The following is a 15,809-nucleotide window of genomic DNA, read 5'->3' on the forward strand; positions in this document are numbered from 1 at the left end:
AGATGTGAAAATGGCGGAGCTACAAATGCTTCTGGAAGAGGAGATTCCAGCAGGACGAAGCGCACTACTAGACAGTTTCACCAACTTGGAAAGAGTTGCGGAGTACTGCGAAAGCAACTATGTTCAGGTAACTGTCGTCTGTGTGGACGGGGGCGGCGTGGTTTTTGAGAGACATCACCGGTACAACACGGTGGGCGAAGTGATGCTAGGCTAGCTGTTGCTAACTAGATGCCGATGTGGTGCAGCTTGTTCCTCAGTCATGTTAGCTAGCCTCGGCTAAACCAAAAACAACCCGCAACCAAACCATTCTAGCCGATAACTAATTCACCATCCGTCAGTTAATTCGCCACATTTCTCTTAAGACTTGTTAACGTTGGCAACGGTTTGATATTTTCGATATAACCGTGCCTGTGACTTGCACATCCATCGTGAGCTATGGTGTTAGCTAGTTAGCTTGCTAGCTAGCTCCTCGGCATCACCCACGGTCTAAATAACCAAACAGTCAGAGCCAGCTGGGTCGACGGCACCGTGAAATCAATTTCAGTGCTCTCTGCGGGATCAATCACCGCCGCTGCAGCAGCAAATTGATCAGGCATCCGCCGGGGATGTAGGACGCGTTATCAAGCAAACTTATCTCTGATAGGCTTTTCGTTGACTTAAGTAAAACAGCCATGACAGTTTTTTTTTATCAACAACCACGGTTCATTATGTAGTGCAGAGCTTGACAGATGTGCTGAAACACTGCGAGCTACTACTATAGCAGCAGCAGCAGCATGTATTTGAAATATGCCTTTAATTCCTGGGAATGTTTAATTCCCTGGATTTATAGCTAAGGTTGGTTATTTCAGACCTTATGCTTCAGGTAGAGAAAGGCAGTGACTAAGTGATGTTACATCTCAGGGTTAAAATGATCTTTTCTATGAAAGATGAATAAAAAATGTTGTGCAAAGGGCTTATGTTGATTTGCATAGCACTCTGGCATGTGGATGTTTGAGTGTTATGCATTACATCCCATTCAGAGCTTTTGATGTGACACATTCTGCAGGATGGGATCATATGCTTGTGATCAGACCCTGTTGCAGATGTAGATGTGGTTATCTGATCTTTGGGCAGAACCGTCTCTAATCTCAAACCTGGGCCTGTAATTACAAGATTTGACGTTACACTCACTGTTACTGAGAAGAGGTTCTGGCAAGGTGTGATACTGAAATCTGACAGCTTTGATGAATAGGGCTGATCAGGTCTGACAGGTTGTCCTGGTTCGCAACTTGCTGTCTGGCAGGCTGCCTTGGTTTCTTCTCGCCCTGCAAGGTTTTTCCCACCTGCTGTCAGAAGGATATTACCACCTATAGATCAATTGTGAGAGAATATTCATCGCCCGTATGTGCAGTGGAATATTTCACCACCTCCTCTCTCCCATGCCTTTCTATTCTACTTGCTCTAATATGTTATTGTAAGGAGCATAAGAGTCGGTCACAGGCAACGTCAGACAAGTAGTTTATAGTGTGTATATATATATAGAAATATTGATCGAATTGATATTTATTCTACTGTACTACTCTCAATAAGAGCGCTGGGTAAATGCCTAAGCTGTAAATGGAAAATCGAATGTGCCTGATAATGCCCAAGCCAATTTTCTTTAATATTTCATATTTCATTTCATTGTGCTTATCTGAATTACCATGCCACAGGTGTGTCATACTTTCATACTGTTATATATCAACAATCTGTCATGTGTTCGAGGAGTTATTTTGTGATGAATTGTTATAATTTACATTCCTGGTGAACCTGCTTTCCCTCAACTTAGCTCGTCTACTTCTACTTCAGTTACTGATTTCCTACATTTCCCAGAATGCCATGAGAACGGGTGTGAACTCGTTGCATTCAGCTGTGGGTTTATATATGAAGGTGGAGAGAGCGATAGCGATGGCGGAGCGAGAGTTTCTCCTGTCGAAAAACAGTGAGGTTCTCACTCGAACGCAACCCGTCTTGCTGCTGCATTGCATTCTGGTCTCTCTCCTGCTCCTGTGGGTGGAGAAACTGGTCTCTCTTCTTCTTCTACGATGGATTTCTCCCTGTATGATTGTTGAACGTCTCTCGGTGCAAAATGGCGGCTCTAGAAAGAAGCCCTCGCTCTTTGATTCTGAGGGACTGACACCAAAACCTGACGTTTACCGCTGATGTTTTACATCCTGAAACATTTTCTCATATCAGACTCCATTGGAGCTGCACTGGAAATATCTCAATGTGACGTAACGTTGTCTCTGTTTGGCCACTTATCCATGGAAAGAAGAAAAAAATACACCACCAAACAAGAAAATGAACCCAGAAATGCAAGGTTAATCACCCATAGCTGTTTGTTTAACAGTGTGAGAGTGTTTTAGGGTGGATTTTTACCTTTTTTAAGTTTTGCCGCCAGCGTAACTCAAACACATGCTGCTCTACACTTCCATCCTTTCTATCAGGTAACCCATCATCATATTCTATTGTTAAATAAATTCTGCATGGCTGGTAAACCAATAGGATTCATTCACCGCTGTGGGCCAGTTGACCAAAAATGTCACTTTGCTGCTCTGTCGGTTAACATTCGCTACACCCCCGAGTTTTGCCACACAACCTGTTTGTCCTCATGCTTTGGGTGTAATTCAGCGACGCGGCTCCCTCCACTCCCCTTTTTAAATCATGCCGGTTTATTTGTGGACTGTGTCGAATGGGTAATCAAGGATGCCGTTGTGTGAATTGATAGCTAATGCTTGCAGTGAGCGGGGGTGCAATCCTGGCTGCGTTGGACAATGGATTGTCTGAGATGTGCGCTAGCTTCCTCAGGCTGGGAGTCAAGTCGTGGACGCACCAGTACCACTTTAAAGCCGTCTCCATCTGGTCTGATAACAATTAGTGTGGGCCGATCCAACACGCTGTTCCAATTCATTATTTCTACTGAACAGTATAGCTTTAAACCCCTTCGTTTTGGAACGGCTCGATTGAGATTTAGCTAATTTTTCTTCAAAAGTGGAATCTAGCAAAACCCTACCAGTGTCTGAATTTAACTTTGTAGCTGAACTGCCAAGGGCTGACCTGCCAAAAAAGATTTTAACCAGCCAGAATAATATAATATTCGATATAGCCTAGTACGTCTTTTGTGGAAATGTGTCCCCCGCTACCATTCTTCAGTTCTTCTTTGTGTATAGCATCACAGGAAGAAGAGGAGACAAGAGCAGATTTGTTGTTGCAGTGTGGCGGGTGACACTTATTGATTTTGCTGCTTGCTGGGTGTTATTTTCGGACACTGCTCTACATATGAAAAAGGCACAAATTCAAGTCACTTTTCTCTTGATTTCCAATGCGAACGTCATTCTTGGTAACCTGATTGTAATATTGCAGGGGAATTCTCTAAAGCCATTACCTCATTCTGGTCTGGTTTTGGGCCAACATCTGATACCCGATTCAAGGATACTGATTCAAATCTCCTTGGGATTCAATGTCGGTTGATTGCGCCGGTCCGACACAGTGGAGGAAATCCACTTGTAGCGACTGTGCTCCGTCTCTACAGCAGACACTAAAAAGCAGCAGGTCTGATCGTTTTACAGCCATCAGGGGGATATCATGATGTGTAAAAAAAAAAAAAAAAAAAAAGGCAGGAAGGAAGCGTCCATCTCCCTGCGAACACAGTTTCCCACCAGAAACATTAGCTGATCCATCTGGCCTTTGATGTTCCTGTTTGTGTGCCCACGCTGAGCCCACGGCCCAACCTGCCGCCTCAAAACTCTGCTTCACACTGGCTGCAGCTGTTAACCTCCTATTAACTACCGTGCTATTAACGCCATTTTTCACTTTGCTAGAATGTTTTTTTTTTTAACTTTTCGGCACTCAAAACAGAGCAGCAGCAGTTAACCTGCAACACAAGAGCGACTGCCACGACTTGCTTTCGGGATTTTTTTCCTTCAGTTCTCAGTATTTCTAGTTGCAGACTGGCAAAATCATAAATGTACCTATTATTTAGCCTAGTCTAGGTTTTCTAAATCAAAGTAAAGTGGGGTAGGGCTGAACAATTAATCGAAATTTTATCGAAATCGCAATATGGCCTACTGCAATTTTCAAATCGCAGGAGGCGCAATATTTGTTAAAGGCGAAATGTGTGTCAAAATACCATTTTAAATTAAATATTGTCGTGCTGCAGAGATGTCCTGGCCTACACATCATATTCTACAGACTTAAGAAAACATCTTTGTTTGGTACAGATCCCCGCAAAAATCACACCATAATCATTTTAATACATTTTTCAATGAAAATGAGAATAATGATGTAAAAATTATCATTCTCTCTAATATCGCAAATCATATCGCAATTGCAATATCAGTCAAAATAATCGCAATTAGATATTTTTTCAAAATTGTTCAGCCCTAAAGTGGAGCTGGCTGCAGGTTCACAGAGTTTGCAGTATTGGTATTTGGCTATTCCTGAACTCTACACACACTCTGGATACACTTCAGAAGAAGCAGATTTGCTGCCGTTCATTCTTGTCCATTATGAAAACCAACAACCACAGAGCGAGAGAATCCATCACGGGAAACATGAAGCCTTCATCTGGTTTGGTCAAACTTTCTGCTTTTAATTGAGCTGAGTTGAGTGTTTTCATATTGGCGCTGCGTTAACGTTACACTCATTTCACCCACAGGAAGAAATGCAAGTCTCCTCCAGGAAGTAATCACTCAAAAACATGCCGACTCTAAAACTTTCCTGTCACATCCATGTTTTTTTTTTATTTGGGGCGCCTTTATTGGCTGGAACAGCAGTAAATTTCAAGCTAGGTTTGACACCGTAAAGTTTGTATTTAAAAAACGAGTAGATGTTAAAAAATCTTAATTACGTATAGCATGCACTGCAAAATGATTGGGGGAAATGTAAACTAGCTGTAGACCGAAGTAAATGTGCTCTAGATGTGCTAAGTGTGCTCTTCTCAACGTGGGGTCCCGGGACCACCAGGGGTCCTTGAGGGGGTTCCAGGGGGTCCCCAGCAAACTGATGAATTGTAAAACTTCAGCATTATTTCATTTACAAGAAGTTAACACGATTAGAGAATGTAGAAGAAAGACTGTTTTGATCATAGTTTCTCTGTTATCTCTCTACCTACAATACAGATAGTCACGGGATTCTGGACAAAATCATATCTAACAATTAAAATATTCTCAGATTTGGGTCTGAGAGACAAAATCTCATCAAATGGGGGTCCGTGGCTCTAATGTGGACTGAATTAGGGGATCCTTGATATGAAAAAGGTTGAGAATCGCTGCTCTAGCTGACACCGGTCTTCTCCTTTTCCAGTCACCAGACAAGCACCGGGCGCTGGAGGAGACCAAGAACTACACCACCCAGTCTCTGGCCAGCGTAGCCTACCTGATCAACACGCTGGCCAACAATGTCCTCCAGATGCTGGACATCCAGGCCTCGCAGCTCCGCCGCATGGAGTCCTCCATCAACCACATCTCGCAGGTAGGCAGCCAGCGGCCCACACTAACGTTTGGTCAACTCAAAAATGTACCTGCCGGGAGCAATTCAGTGCTATTTTGTGTGTAGAATCAGGAACTGTGTTGAATATTCAGTAGAGCAGATTTAGAGGTTTAATTAAAAACCTCTGCAACAGCATTCAAATTCAAAACACACACACACACACACAACCACAGGCTTATTTCTGGGATGAAATTGGTGTTAAATTTTATTTAAATTTGCATTGAGAATGTTTTTAAAAAAAGTCTTTAATTTAACTTGGAGAAACCTTGCTATATTCTGTAGAACATGGATTAGATCATTTCCAGGTCTTAAAACTTTGAAACTTTCTCAAAAACATCCGGAAAATAATTCAAAAGCTTGCTCTCAATAAACATAAGACTCCCCATTTTATATAGTTGTAAATCCACTATAATTTCTTAGAATGTGATATTTGTTATTGTGAGGAATAATCTTGACCTATAATGATATGGCCTAGTTGACCGTCATATCATCATATTGAAAACCAAATTTGGTGAAGAATTTGTCTGGGAAAAGTGCCGAATTTTCAAGTGGGAAATGAGCGAGAGCCTTGTGAATGGCCTGGGTTTTCTAGAGAAGGTTCACATCATACATGTACATGTATATTGCAACATGTCTCACTTGTTTGCTTGTTGGGGGCTGCACAAAATTCTTTCTATTGCAATATTTTTGGCAGATTTTGTGATTGGGATATGGTTTGCTATGCATGAGGAAACAGCTTTTTCATGATTTCCTTTTTCGGTATTCAAAAAAATGCACATAAATTGGGATGCGGGAATGATACCGCATGAATCAGACGGTCAGTTTGAATAAAAAGGAACGATTTTGTCCAACGTGCATCTAGATTTGCATGAATCTTGCACAGCACTAGAATACTTTAGTTAGGAAGCTGTCTGAAACATCTTTGCTTATAAGAAAGACTCTGGCGATTTGAAAATTGCAGTGGTCAGTATTGCGATTTTGATGTTTTTGCGATTAATTTGTGCAGCTGTACTACTAGTGTTTGAGTACAAAAGAGCTGTTAAATGGAAGAAAACATCCCCCCCACCCCCCCTCCTCTGCGTCTCTCCCCCAGACGGTGGACATCCACAAAGAGAAGGTGGCCAGGCGGGAGATCGGCATCCTCACCACCAACAAGAACACCTCCCGCACACACAAGATCATCGCCCCGGCCAATCCCGAGAGGCCCGTGCGCTACATCCGCAAGCCCATCGATTACAGCCTGCTGGACGACATGGGCCACGGAGTCAAGGTCGGTTTCACCGAACGGTCGTTTTGTTCCCATCCTCTTAATTCTACTAATTAGAGTTAATGGGCGATTCACTGCAGCAAATCCAAATGGTCTTTTGGAGGTCGAATGAGCGCTATTGGGTTTCAGTGATGACTGGTAATGTAAAAAAAATAGATGAATGATCCAGGTTTTTCTCCAGGATGGGTCGTAGAAGCACTAAAATTATGTAATAGTAGTAGAATGGGCTGTAAGGGGAAATGTAAGAGGAAAGGAACTAGTCTGGCAGCTGAAACTCGAACCACAAGCTGGTCTGGAAAGTCTGGAAGTATTTTGAAAATTAATTTGATAAATCTCAGGCTTTGAAAAGGATTTAAAAATTGCACAAGAAGTCTGAAAAACACACACTGTCCATCAAAAGTGTGGGGACACCAAGCTTTTGTTTTCTTTGTCGGTTTACAATAACTTCACCCCAGTAAAGACTAACTAGATTTAGTTTGAGGAAAACAAAGTATAATTATGCAGATATTTGTGACGATAACACTAAAACAATTAACCTATACATTCATCCAAAAACCTCCTTAGCAGCTGTAACTAACAGTCAGTTTTTCCAGGCGTTCCTCAGACGCTCTGCCATGAAAAACCTTCTATTCAGACTAAAGAAAACACTTCGATGAACATGAACATGTCGAATAAATATATCCAAACTATTCGTAAATGGCTATTTTATGTTAACAAAAGCATTGCAGGCATTTTTTTCCCCTTACTTCTGCATTGGAAAATGAATTGATGAACTGAGAAAATAAAATGGTACTTTGAATATGTAGAAAAGGCAAGATGTCCCCAAACTTTTGACGGGACGGTGTGGCTGTAAACCCACTTGTCATTTCACATTTGTTGTCAAGTATAATCCTCACCTATAGAGTGACAAGTTATTTTCCCCGCCTGCTATCAGCACACATCATCATATTGAACGCTCACCAAAATGTGTTCAACCCCAGTCAATACATTAAAGTCTGGAAGAAGTATGGATTTGTGAAATGGGAATCTGTGTAGGGATCGTGTGTGTTGACTCAGACTTGTCGGTGTGGGCGAATCGCTGCGGCAGAGCCAATGGAAAGGTCTCTTAGAGGTGAAATAAGCACTATTGGGTTTCAGTGATGACAGGTAATGTAAAAGCAAGATGAATGATTCAGGATTTTCACCCGGGTGGGAAATTAACCTCAGCAAGGAGCCCAATGAGACTAAATTTTGTCTGTAGCTGGTAGCAGCCACTACTAACAGATTCCCATCCAACGATCTATTTAGCTGGTAAAATAGTGGAAGTGGCTGAAATTTGGTAAGTTAGTTTCCCACCCGTTTTTATTCAGAAGGTAGTTTTCTTCACATCTAGGCATTGTCTCGTCCCCCGGCCTTACAAAGACAGGCGGATCTCAACGTTTTCTATTGTTGCTTGCTGTATAAATACTACTAATAAATATACTTCTCCCCATTTGCACACTAACCCGCTGATTTCTTCTCTTTTCTCTCTTTCTGCTTGCCTAATTATCTTTTAAAAACCAACCTCAGTGGTTGCTAAGGTTTAAGGTAAGAATTTCAAAGTAAGCACTCTGAAGGAGGGGAGGGAGGGGTTTTGATGCACAACAGAATCGTTTGTGTTTGTTGTTGTTTTGGTTTTTTGTTTGTGTTGGAGCCATGGAGTTGCTGCTGCTGCTGCTGCGGCGGCGGGTTTTTTTTCCGTGGCTGCGTGTTAAGGAGTTTGTTTGCTTACTCAGCTAAAGACAGGCTTGGGTCGTGAAGGTTTTTACATATGTGTTTTTTGTGTACCGCCTCGTAAGTGCTGTGGTTAACCGACATTTCTTCACCACACAGGCCAGCGCCCAGAACATGAAGGCCGGAGCGGGCGGACTCCCTCGCACCAACCCCCCCACACAGAAGCCCCCCAGCCCCCCCATGACAGGGAAGGGCACCCTTGGGTATGTAAAGTGCGCCGGCGTCCGGGCCGATGGTCGGACGGACGCGAGGAGTCCGGAGTTAACGTCTGTCAAGAGTGTAGCTGTGTGTTTGTGGCTTTGGTGAAGTAACCGCGAGCCCCAGAGACGGGCCTGGTTTCTCTCGGTTTCATCACCACCCTCTTACCTCCTCGTTTAATTAGCGTCCTTGGGGTGATTTAAAATGGATTTCGATGCCATTTTTCATCACAGTGGTATTCTTTGTTTTAGTTTTTTTTTTTTTTATCTGCGCTGCTTGGGAGTCTCCCTCTCTAGGAAGCCCCCAGCGCTGATTTGTGCCATTCTCTCTTTCTCTCCTGATGTAGCAGAGACTTTCACATCAAACTCCATGCTAAAATTTGGCTTTGTAATGTTTACTTACGTACGCATTATACCTCTGAAACTGGCGGCACTAGGCGCTACTGGCACTACTGGTGTATTTTGGTTCGCCAAAGACAAAGAAATAACATGAGAGACAGTTTTATTCATTCATTCATTCATTCATTTATTTTCCATACCCACTCACGGGAGGGCTGGAGCCTATCCCAGCATGCATTGTGTAGAAAGCAGAGAACACCCTGGACACAGATACCGGTCTTTCACATAGGACACGGGTCCCTCTGCACTCGCTGCTTGTTTAAAAACTCTTGTTCAGGGAAGTCGGTTTTGGAAAATAAAAACGTTTTCAAAAAGCAGGGAGACGAGCCGGTTCTAGCTCATTATCTCTAGATGTAGAATATGCCTAGGTAACTGAAAATACACCTAATCCCCCCCGCCCTGCATTTTTAAACACACAAAAAGCTTTTCTACCAGTGTCAGACTTGCATTATTTGGGAAATTACAATACCCAGAATCAAACGTTCCTCTATTTTCTTTCCCTTCCTGACCGTCTTCCTTTGTTGGTGCCAAGCTGGATGCAGCACATGCAAAAAAATATGTTCATGCTTGGTGCGAGCCAAAGCTATAGACTATCACGCTTGCATACATTTTTATAGGCAATTTAGAGTCTCCAGTCCACCTGACTTGCATGTGTTTGGACTGTGGGAGGAAACCGGAGCACCTGGAGGAAACCGCATGCAAACACGGGGAGAACATGCAAACTCCACAGAAAGGAACCGGCGTGCCACCCCAAGCCGGGTTTAAATGCAGTAAGGGCTTGCTTGAAACATTAAACTGCCAAATTTCAGCAAGCAGTTTGACATGATGTTCTGGATATAAAAAAAGAGAACGGCGTGTTTTGGATCCAGGAAGCCCCTCATGCTGCGGCGGAGCGTTTCCCCCGAACATCATGCAGGTGGCGAGCTCTCTGATCTCCCCACCCTCGACCTTTCATTGGCATTTATCTAATGCCAGGACACAGGAGGACTATTATCACCAAAGGGCACACTCAGAATTTCAACTGTTCTTGATCGTAGTAATCAGGGTGGGAAAATACCAGCAGCCACAAGTCAAACGAGGGTAAATCTTTTTTGACTGTGATTGGTCTGTTTGTCTAGCTGTCGGCCATTTTGGCAGGTAAACAGTCATTGGCAGAAGGTGCTCTATTCTAAAAATCAATCTTGGCTGTAAAATATGTGGAGGTAGCTGGTGAATTTTGGGATGTACCGGCCACTGTGGCCTTTGGATGGAAGGAGTTGTCTGTTCTGATTTTATTATATGGATATATTTGATGTATTATATATCTGGAAATCCCAAATTTCTCTCTGCCTCTTGGGGTGCGATCACACCCGCAGTTCATTTTCTTTGGTGTGAACCGTAGTTGAAAAGTTGACTTTGTTGCATGTTTGTATTTGGTTCGTTTAGGTTCACTCTGTCCAATTAGAAGCGAACCAGGGCTTGTAAACAAAAGTCACATGACTGACAAGTAGCTTGTTTGTTGGACGGAGTTTAAACCTGTCATCCTGCCAGGTTAGGAGTCAAAAAAAATCTGATTCTAGTTCCTTTATCTCAGCATGATGGACTTGTCTGTCTCTTCTTCTGTGGTGTTCATACCAGTTGAGAACACATGAAGAAACAGCTGAATATGAGCATCAGTCCAGACTGCTGTTTGACCTCCTGCCCTTGGTTCATTTTGTTCCGCTTTCCAAGGAGGAGGAGCTGCTGGCTATCAGATGTCAACATCCGTCTCCTTCTTACCCATAAAACCTTGGGGTCGTTTGTCATTTGGCTGATGACGAGTATTAGTTTCCCGCCCTGATCACACGCCTGTGACTCAGTGTAAACGACTAGGATAGAGGTTATGGGCTGGATGAAGAAGATATTGTGCGTTGTCTGTCAGAGAGACTCATCAGATCCAAAGTGGAGAAGTTATCTGTTGATGTTTTGTGTTTTGTGTTTGTCTGACTGTTGAAGGTATCTCTTATCCCACAGGGACTCTGTGCTCAAAACATTGTGTTCAGTGTCACTCCTGGGACCTGCCTGGGCGTCAAGTGCTGTTTGAGTTTCTGTGTGTGTGTGTGTGTGTGTGTGTGTGTGTGTGTGTGTGTGTGTGTGTGTGTGTGTGTTTGTATGTCTGCCCCCTTTCCATGACCTTCAGAATTGTGTGCCTTTCTGAATGAGTTTGTGTGTGAGTATGTGTGTGCCCGCCCCTTGCTTATTGACCTTCAGAGGTGTGTGTGTGTGTGTGTGTGTGTGTGTGTGTGTGTGTGTGTGTGTGTCCCTGTGCCTCCAAGACGCATGCCGGTCGACCACAGCTCCAAACCTCCATGACACGCCCTCTGCCCCAGTCTGTGGCTGTGGGCGGACATCTTATTCGTGATTTTTATTTAATTATTATTTCTTTAAATTTCACTCAATATTATTAAGCTTCTACGATTTTATTTCCTATTTGTTTTTTTTTACTTTTGATTATGTGTGACCCAACCCCCCACCCCCACCCCCACTCCTGGCTGCCCCATATTTTCCATAGCAACGTTTTGCCATAGCAACAGTGCTCAGAGTTGGGTCACCCCACAATGTCAGCTGGGAAATTTACATGCCAGTTCATCTTTACAGGCCTAGATCAACAAATCTCAGGGTTATGTTTTCTTTTTCCCCCATAAAAACACAGGACATCTTCAGCTTAGCGCTGCTGTCGGGTAAAAAACACCGTTCTGTGTTTTTGTTGCTTCAATTTGGCGTTTAGCTGACTTTCTTATCCGGAGCGACTTACAAGTGTGCTGGCAGGGGGTCACGGTCTTGCTGAAGGGCACTTAGGCAGGACAGATGACTACTGTAGAGCACAAACCTCTGTACTTTCCATCATGGGATTGTCATTTGAACATTTCGTGACCCTCTGGGCCCCTGAAAAACCCTTTTGTATCATTTCAGAAACACTTGAGTCTAGCTGAGTTTCCATCTTTTTTTTTCTTGTAGATGTTGATGTATCAAGTTTAAAAAAATAAAAAATAAAAAAAAGCTGAGTGGAAATGGCAAAATTTGCTAAAATTCCCTCAATAATGTAAAAAAAAAATAGTTTTTAGGTTTGCTTGAAGCAGATTTTTTTTTTTTGTCAAAGAAATGATGTGATAAATAGTGATGGCAGTGGATTTGTCGAATTGTAAATGACATAAGCTTGGCATGATCAGCCGGGCAAATATTTCTCTCATTGCACAACACTCAATGTGGCTTTAGACATTCCTCCATCATTGCAGCTACTCTGCTGTTAATTTATGACACAAGGCTCGCAACCTCAGTCGGTACAACTATCTTAGCAGCATCTGTATCGCCGTCTTTGCGGTTTGTCTCTGGTGTTTGTCCCAGATTTCCTCTCTGGGATCTGGATTTTTTTGGTCACTTCCACAAACACTTCTTCTCACGACATGCCTAGGAACGACTCGATCTTACTCTCCTTTCTTTTCTTCTTAAATGAATTGAAGTCGGGGGCAAGAGAATTTGCCTGATAGTTGGATGGAAGCACAGCGGAGAAGACGGCGGGCGTTCTCTTCCTCGCTCCAGACAGACGTTTTGCAGAAGTGTGGGTTTTTTTTTATCCGACAGCAGCGATGGCGAGCCGTCCTCCGACACCAGTGGACTCACCTGACCAGCCCCGATGTTCCACCACCTGTCACACCCCGTTTTTTAAGTTTGCACCTGTTTGTTTCTTGCTCTCCTCCTCCCTCCTCCTCCCTCCCTCCCCCCTCCCCCACACTTCTCTGTGGATGCCCCGCCCCCCCCCCTCCCCTCCGACTCCTGTCCTCCTGACCCTCTCGCAGGCGCCACTCCCCCTATAGGACGCTTGAGCCGGTGCGTCCGCCCGTTGTCCCTAACGACTACGTCTCGAGCCCGACACGCAACATGGCGCCCCCCCAGCAGAGCCCTGCACGCACTGCATCCGTTAATCAGAGGAACCGCACGTACAGGTACCCCCTCCCCGCCCCTCCCCCCTTCCCAGCATGCCTCTCTACACTTCTGAAACACGCCCCCCCCCTTTCCCCTCCTCCTCCCCCTTTCTTCCTCTCCTCTCCTAAGCAGCAGCAGCACTTAAAATGAGAGAACATGCCTTGCCCCTTCTTCCTCTGTGAATTGACCCCTTCTGACAGTTTGTCCGCCCAACTTAGAGACTGTAATCACATTTACTCCCTCCTCCTTTTTCTTTTTACACCTAATCTCACTCACAAATTTTAATAATTTTTGTGCGGCACAGTCCCACAGGTCCAGCTCCCGAGGAATGCACATGTAAAGATCCCCCCCACCTGTACCTGCTCTCCTCTCCGCACAGATAAATGAGGACGAGGTAGAGATTGAGAGCCGTATTTAGCACGGCGAGACGCAGGTTCCTATGGTAATAGTCATTAAATAGGCAGCGTCGCCCCCGCAGTCCTGTCAATCCAATGTCAGCTCGTCTCCCAAGACGAGACTCTTTTCTCCCCGAACACGCAAAGATATTCATAGATTCCCCTGCCTGCCGTGACAGAAGTAAAAGCACGGGGTTTGGGGGGGGGGGGGGGGGGGAACAACACGGAAAGTTTCGTCAGTGCGCCCATCTGTTCCACTTAGAGGCACCGAAGGGACCGATGGCCGGATTATTTTTATTTATGTTTTTGGGGCCGGATCTAGATGAGGTGATTTTTCCCTGACTCTCCTCTCAGCACGAGTCTTTATCTCCACCGCTCCATCCATAGCTCATTTTATCCATCTCTCAGCCATGCGCTCTCTTCTGTCTTCACCAAGTCCGCTACATGTGTCTGGACGCTTCCTCCTTTTCATGGCGTTTTTTTTTTTTTTTTTTTAATATCTCTGTCTTTGTCTCTACTGCGTCACCTGTCAGAGCTCAGTGTCATGTGTCCTTGGTGAGGCTTCCAGCTCCTTTTTATCGCTGTGACATGGTCATTCCAAAGGCATAACGGCTCATGCAAACGCATCCAATGCTCTTGGGACAGGTGGGTGGGGGTGGGGGTGGGGGGGGGAGGCCGCACTGACAGTCTGGTCGGGGTTTAATAGGAAGCCAGGTGACAGAATAGGACCTGAACACGCTGAACTCAGCTGAACTGGACTGTGCTGCTCTGGCCTTGGCTGCACATCCAGCATTTTGTTGCAGTTGGGAACACGAGAGACGGGATAATTAAGATTAATGATGTGAAGAGTTTCGTTCCAAAATGAGATGTCCACCGTTTGGAGGAAAATAACACTTGACTGCTCGAATAAAAGTAAAGCACATTATGGTTCGCTATTAACTTTAGGAGTCCATCTTAGGACCTTTGCCTGCAAAACAGGACAGTTTGAGGATGGAGACTCATCTACGTCCTTGAAAAGTTGATTGAATTACAGGAAGCGACATTTTGCCGAAATGGATGTATCGCGTTTTGAAATGAAACCCTTCTTATGTAGAAGGATGTGAACAGGAATGACGAGGCCAGTGCAATACAGTCGCAAAATCCGCAGTGTTTACCAGAGGTCTGAGTGTGCAGCAGAGTGTGTGTGTGTGTGTGTGTGTGTGTGAGCGTGTGCATGTAGTCTGACGTGTGTGTGCTGCCCTACCATCAGCAGTGGGAGCAGCGGAGGCAGCCACCCCAGCAGCAGTCGCAGCAGCAGCCGGGAGAACAGCGGCAGCGGCAGCGTGGGCGTGCCCATCGCCGTGCCGACCCCGGCCCCGCCCACCGCCTTCCCAGGTAACGCCCCCCCCCCCGCCTCCTGTTTCTTCTTCCCGAGCAGGTGGATCTTCAGCGCACCTGAAACTAGCGTGATTAAGCTCGACTAATCTGTGTTCAGTCTCCAGGGTTCCTACATAAGTCTGGAAAAGTCTGAAGTGGATTTGATAGGTCTTGAAAAAGTCTGGAAAAGTATGGAGAAATACTTTGACTGACTGCTAGAACCGCTAATTTTGCATAATTGTCGACCCACTGCCGTTTCATTTGTTGTTTAGTAAATAATAATCTTCTGCTATGGAGTTATGCGGCCTTGTTCAGTGATTTTCAGTTATGTGCCATCAAAGCCCAAGAGTCTCCAACAAAAATATAAACGCAACATGCAACAATTTCAGAGATATTACTCAGTTAAAGTTCATGATCCAACTGAAAGAAAGTCGCGGATATAAACAAATTTATGCACAAAATTAAAGAGAAATAAGCTTTTTGTGGAAATAATTACGGGATATTTTATTTTATTTTGTGAAACATGGGACTGAAACCTGTTGAATTGATGTTTTTGCTCAGTATAATGTGAAATCAGCTGCTGTAGTGTTTGGTTAGAATAAAAACCTGCAGACTTTTGGGCCTCCATGACACTTTCACTGTCAGCATTCCTCATACTGACAGCCGACATAAATCCTCAACTCCGCTCAAGAAATTAAAGTCTGGAAGAAGTGAGGAATTTTGAAAGGGAACATGTGTAGGAACCCTGGATCTAGCTTCACTAGAACCCTTTCCTCCCCTCTGACTGTTATCTTGTCTTTACCTCCCTCTCCTCTCTTTTCCCTCCTTTCCTTATCTTCTCTTTACCTTTCCGACCCCCCCGCGCCTCCGATGCCGCCTCAGGTACGGCCCCCGCCCCCTCCAACCCGGCTAAGCCCCCCCCCAACACCGCCACCTCCGCCACCACCCCCGGCCCCCCCACCACCGCCCTAGACGGCCCCCCACAGGCCCCCA

The 15,809-nt window shown here is 44.7% G+C and overlaps 1 protein-coding gene across 6 annotated transcripts in view; it reads left to right on the forward strand.

Annotated features, from left to right (window-relative positions):
* abi2b (abl-interactor 2b) overlaps window positions 1-15,809 on the forward strand; it is a 27,582-nt gene continuing 11,773 nt past the window's right edge. For 3 of the 6 annotated variants that reach the window (XM_078291082.1, XM_078291083.1, XM_078291084.1), the window contains exons 1-6: window positions 1-127; window positions 5,323-5,490; window positions 6,602-6,778; window positions 8,627-8,730; window positions 12,939-13,085; window positions 14,710-14,834. In XM_078291082.1, coding sequence (XP_078147208.1) covers window positions 11-127; window positions 5,323-5,490; window positions 6,602-6,778; window positions 8,627-8,730; window positions 12,939-13,085; window positions 14,710-14,834 — 838 coding nt within the window. In that variant the 5' untranslated portion in view covers window positions 1-10. The remainder of the gene's footprint in view (window positions 128-5,322; window positions 5,491-6,601; window positions 6,779-8,626; window positions 8,731-12,938; window positions 13,086-14,709; window positions 14,835-15,809) is intronic. The other 3 variants (XM_078291085.1, XM_078291086.1, XM_078291087.1) reach the window with 1 other exon arrangement.

The sequence above is a fragment of the Centroberyx gerrardi genome, chromosome 21 (assembly GCF_048128805.1).
Source record: "Centroberyx gerrardi isolate f3 chromosome 21, fCenGer3.hap1.cur.20231027, whole genome shotgun sequence".
NCBI lineage: Eukaryota > Metazoa > Chordata > Actinopteri > Beryciformes > Berycidae > Centroberyx > Centroberyx gerrardi.